Source organism: Amphiura filiformis, chromosome 13, assembly GCF_039555335.1.
Source record: "Amphiura filiformis chromosome 13, Afil_fr2py, whole genome shotgun sequence".
Classification (NCBI taxonomy): domain Eukaryota; kingdom Metazoa; phylum Echinodermata; class Ophiuroidea; order Amphilepidida; family Amphiuridae; genus Amphiura; species Amphiura filiformis.
This window is the reverse complement of record NC_092640.1, coordinates 29,697,391-29,701,703: the sequence shown is the minus strand read 5'-3', so window position 1 is coordinate 29,701,703 and position 4,313 is coordinate 29,697,391. Positions and strand designations below refer to the sequence as shown.

Genomic DNA, 4,313 nt, shown 5'->3' with positions numbered 1-4,313 from the left:
TATTCACAATAAAGGTAGGTGTAAAACTTGGTGTCATGGCAGGGGATGGAATTGGGCAATTTACAAACTTTGTAAAAAGTGTCCTTTACTTTGAGAACATCACCAAAATGTGTGAATTGTTGTCTGCGGACTGGCAATGTGGGGGTTGGATTGAGTAATTCATTGGCTGTCTTCAAGTTTGTTATTCACAATAAAGGTAGGTGTAAAACTTGGTGTCATGGCAGGGGATGGAATTGGGCAATTTACAAACTTTGTAAAAAGTGTCCTTTACTTTGAGAACATCACCAAAATGTCTGAATTGCTGTCTGCTTACTGGCAATGTGGTGGTTGGATTGAGTAATTCATTGGCTGTCTTCAAGTTTGTTATTCATAATAAAGGTAGGTGTAAAACTTTGGGTCATGGAGGGGGCTTAGAATAGAGGCCGTCAGCGTGACGTCATATGCCGCCATCTTGTGGGTACACGCTGTGATGATCGTTCGATCTCCATGCGTGAACAGCAAAATCACCGCGTTGATACGCGATAACAGCGGCGTGGCAAGCTGCGCCCTGCGCGTAGTGTCCGACGCATGAACACACAGATCATTTGTACCCACAAGATGGCGAAAGGCTGACGGCCTCTATTGGGATATTGACAGACTTTGAAAAATGTGTCTGAGAACATCACCAAAATGTCTAAATTGTTGTCTGCTTACTGGCAATGTGGTGGTTGGATTGAGTAATTCATTGGCTGTCTTCAAGTTTGTTATTCACAATAAAGGTAAGTGTAAAACTTGATGTCATGATGGGGGATGGAATTGGCCATTTGACAGACTTTGTACAAAGTGTCCTTTACTTTGAGAACATCACCAAAATGTCTGAATTGCTGTCTGCTTACTGGCAATGTGGTGGTTGGATTGAGTAATTCATTGGCGGTCTTCAAGTTTGTTATTCATAATAAGGTAGGTGTAAAACGTTGGGTCATGGAGGGGGCTTAGAATTGGGATATTGACAGACTTTGAAAAATGTGTCTGAGAACATCACCAAAATGTCTAAATTGTTGTCTGCTTACTGGCAATGTGGTGGTTGGATTGAATAATTCATTGGCTGTCTTCAAGTTTGTTATTCACAATAAAGGTAGGTGTAAAACTTGGTATCATGGTGGGAGCTTGGGATTGGTAATTGACAGTTGTTAAAGTATCTGTCAATTTGTAAAACTTGTACACTTTGTTCAACTCAAAATAGGTAAGATGCATGATATAGAATGGCGTACATGCAGTGGAGCCCAAATCATTCCATAAACCATTCTAGGGATACACAGTTCGAGATCAGTGCATGCCTTAACCCCATGAGAACTACCTGCCAATTGGCCAAAAAGAAGTTTTCATTATCAATTGGCCCAATCAGCAACATAACATTGTTAGAATAATTTCACCACACAAAAGCTCTAATCTGATTGGTGATTAAAGTGAAGATATCATTTAATAGACCAATCAGAGGCAATGTTAGATCGGCAGGTAGTGCTCAGGGGGTTAATTTACCTACATAAACCATCTTGGCGAGGACCAGCTCCCCACTTGACCGATAGAATGGAGGAGGCAATAATTGGCTAGGAGACAATAACTGGCAAGTCTCTTGTCCAGGAAAATTACCTGAATGCTCAGGGAGGCTCAAATTCAAGAAAGACACACATGAGATACTGCTGATTCAGCTAATCCAGTTAAATTTTTTGATATTTGTTAATTTTTCAGGCACCGATACAGAATACAAAGACTTCACCCACTTACTAGACATTGTAGTCAGTTTCCCGGTCAAAGAAGTGGCTCTTACTCAGCAATATGTAGCCTTTGCATCCAGTCATCAGCTTCACTGCTTCAAACTCACGTTTGGCGACTGGACTCATGATCAAATCGGTGTGAAAACTGCATCAAAGACCGACAATCTTGCTGAATTTGAAGCTGATAGGGAGCACACAGTGCTTAGTCTCAAGAAGATGATCAAGCTGCGGTGGATCCCGGGAGTAGTGATGAAACATTAACTACTTCTGGTGGAAAAGACGCAGGAGTAACATGGAACTTCGGATCAGCGGGATACACCATTCCAGAGACATTCATGAGGCCAATACGCAAACCAAGCGCTTCATCAATTCTCCTGTCGTCTGTGAAACATGAGAAGTTGTTCCATGATGACTCAAAGCTACCAACTGAAATTCTGGGACCAAAGGAAAAGGTCAAAGGTCAACCTGTTCAAGTGAAATGGGATGAAGTGTATTTGTACAGGTAATTGCCATAGGCTCTATGGGCTATTCCAGTTATAATACATACACCCCCTATGGAAGACATGACCTTAATCTCCCACACAGGGGGTGTGGATATCAATTAGAGTCACATATTCAGGTAACCCCATTTGAAATAATTGCTGTGTGGGCGATTAAGGGGGTACTACACCCCTGGCCAATTTTGTGCCTATTTTTGCATTTTTCTCAAAAATTATAGCGCATTGGTGACAGGTAAGATATGTATATTATTGGGGCAAGGACTACAACTATTACACTGAAAATTCAACAGCTCAAGGCAAGTAGTTATTGATTTATTGATAAAATATTGGTTTTCCCTCATTTTTGACTATAACTCCACAACTGTTGTCCATGCTGAAATAAAATTTCCAGTGCAGAAGTTGTAGTCCTAGCCTATAATATACATATCTTACTTGTCACCAATGCGCTATAATTTGTGAGAAAAATGCAAAAATAGGCACAAAATTAGGCAGGGGTGTAGTACCCTTAAGGTTATGTCTTTGATAGGGGGTGTATGGATTTCAAAAGGAATAGCCGTATGCGACCCATTACAACAAAACACAGCAGGTGTCTTTAAAAAATGCACATCTAGATTTTAAATAAAAAATCAATTGACTGACCCAAAAAATGTGAAAATCAACTGCCTTTCTCCCCTTTTTTTTGAGATGACAAGTAATAAGACTTGTGATGAGACACCAGTGTGTGATTTCATATACATGTATACCAAACTTCATTGCATCTTAATGTATGTGTCCATGTAAATCTTTGAGTGATGAGTTTAAACACTTTCCACAGAAAGTCTATGTTACCAAATCAGAATTTGTTGAATTTCTAATTTTAGCACTTTCAAAACAAGGATATATGCGCTGGTATTTAACAGACCTGAGGCATAGCAGTTAGGGATGCCGGCTGGATTAAAAAAAGAGTAAAACTGGGATGGCAAAAATATAAAAATATATATTTTAAGGGTTTATTTCAGTAATATTCAGGTATACTTGAACATAAATGGGATGATGGTTTCACACTGCACAGGACTTGCACTGGGTGAACCTCGGGGTGAACAAGAGGCTGGCTATGCACCTGAATGTACCAACTTAAAAACAGCCTCTTCAAACAGATTCATCAGAATCATTCATAGTTCATTTGATTGAAAAAGGTTATTTTTCCGAAACAAAATCACTTGCATGTATACTCACTCATATTTCAACTCCTGTCAGGAATCTTGTTCACTCTGGTCTGGTGTTTCTAGATGTTTTAGAGCCGGCGACACTTTTGTGATCAAAGGAAGTTGGGAAGTTGTGGTAAGGGAGGGTGAGTTAGTGCAGCGTTAATTCCCTCGCTTTGCACCACTGAGGTCCCGGGTCCAAGCCCTGGCGCGGCCCAAGGACTCATGTGCACTTGGTTTATCCCGATTCCATGCTCGCTCTCTCAGGTTTTCTCCGGGATCTCTGGTTTCCTCATGTATCGCAAAAATCTGTGATTAGTTGTATGGTTATCAAAACTTCTTTCACCCAATGGAATTTGGGGAGCTGCACAGATAATTGGTGGATGTTACAATCTAAATGCGGATAGGTGTGCGCCGTTCGGCAGCAACCTAGTTGATGCGATCTGATTGTGATGACTCACCATTGCAGCGAAATTACAGCGCTTTGAGTCCTCTAAGATCTGGAGAAAGGCGCTTTATAAATCCAAAATTTATTATTATTATTAATTTTTAAATGCATGTTTCATGAATTCTTTGGTATAAAATATCAATAATAACCCAAATGTTATTTTCATATGTTGTTTTTGCAGTGAAGGGGGTTTAGCAGGTTCTCAGCTACAAGTTTCTATCACTCACCTATTGTATCGTAAATTCAGCCAAGACAGTGACAGTGATGTGAACCAGGGACCTATCCACTCATTGCAATTACTGCCGAATTTCAAAAAAGGTATGAGGTGATGATTATAAAGCAATTAGAATTAGGGGTTCATTAATAGAATTTATGACATGATCGATTGTTTATGCCAAAACATAATAATAGCAAAACCTAGATGTAA

The 4,313-nt window shown here is 39.9% G+C and overlaps 1 protein-coding gene across 1 annotated transcript; it reads left to right on the top strand.

Moving 5' to 3' along the window:
• Positions 1-1,002: 1,002 nt before the first annotated feature.
• LOC140167564 (uncharacterized) lies at positions 1,003-2,250 on the top strand. Its single transcript, XM_072190865.1, has 2 exons — positions 1,003-1,114; positions 1,729-2,250. Exons 1-2 carry the CDS (start codon positions 1,003-1,005, stop codon positions 2,013-2,015), a joined length of 399 nt encoding a protein of 132 aa, XP_072046966.1. The 3' UTR covers positions 2,016-2,250.
• The last annotated feature ends 2,063 nt before the right edge of the window (positions 2,251-4,313 follow it).

Bases quoted from the DNA above. Each gene is read 5' to 3' on its own strand.
- LOC140167564 (XM_072190865.1), top strand. From the start codon at position 1,003: ATGTGTCTGAGAACATCACCAAAATGTCTAAATTGTTGTCTGCTTACT. The intron at 1,115-1,728 runs GTAGGTGTAAAA...TTAATTTTTCAG, and splicing joins GTTTGTTATTCACAATAAAG to GCACCGATACAGAATACAAA.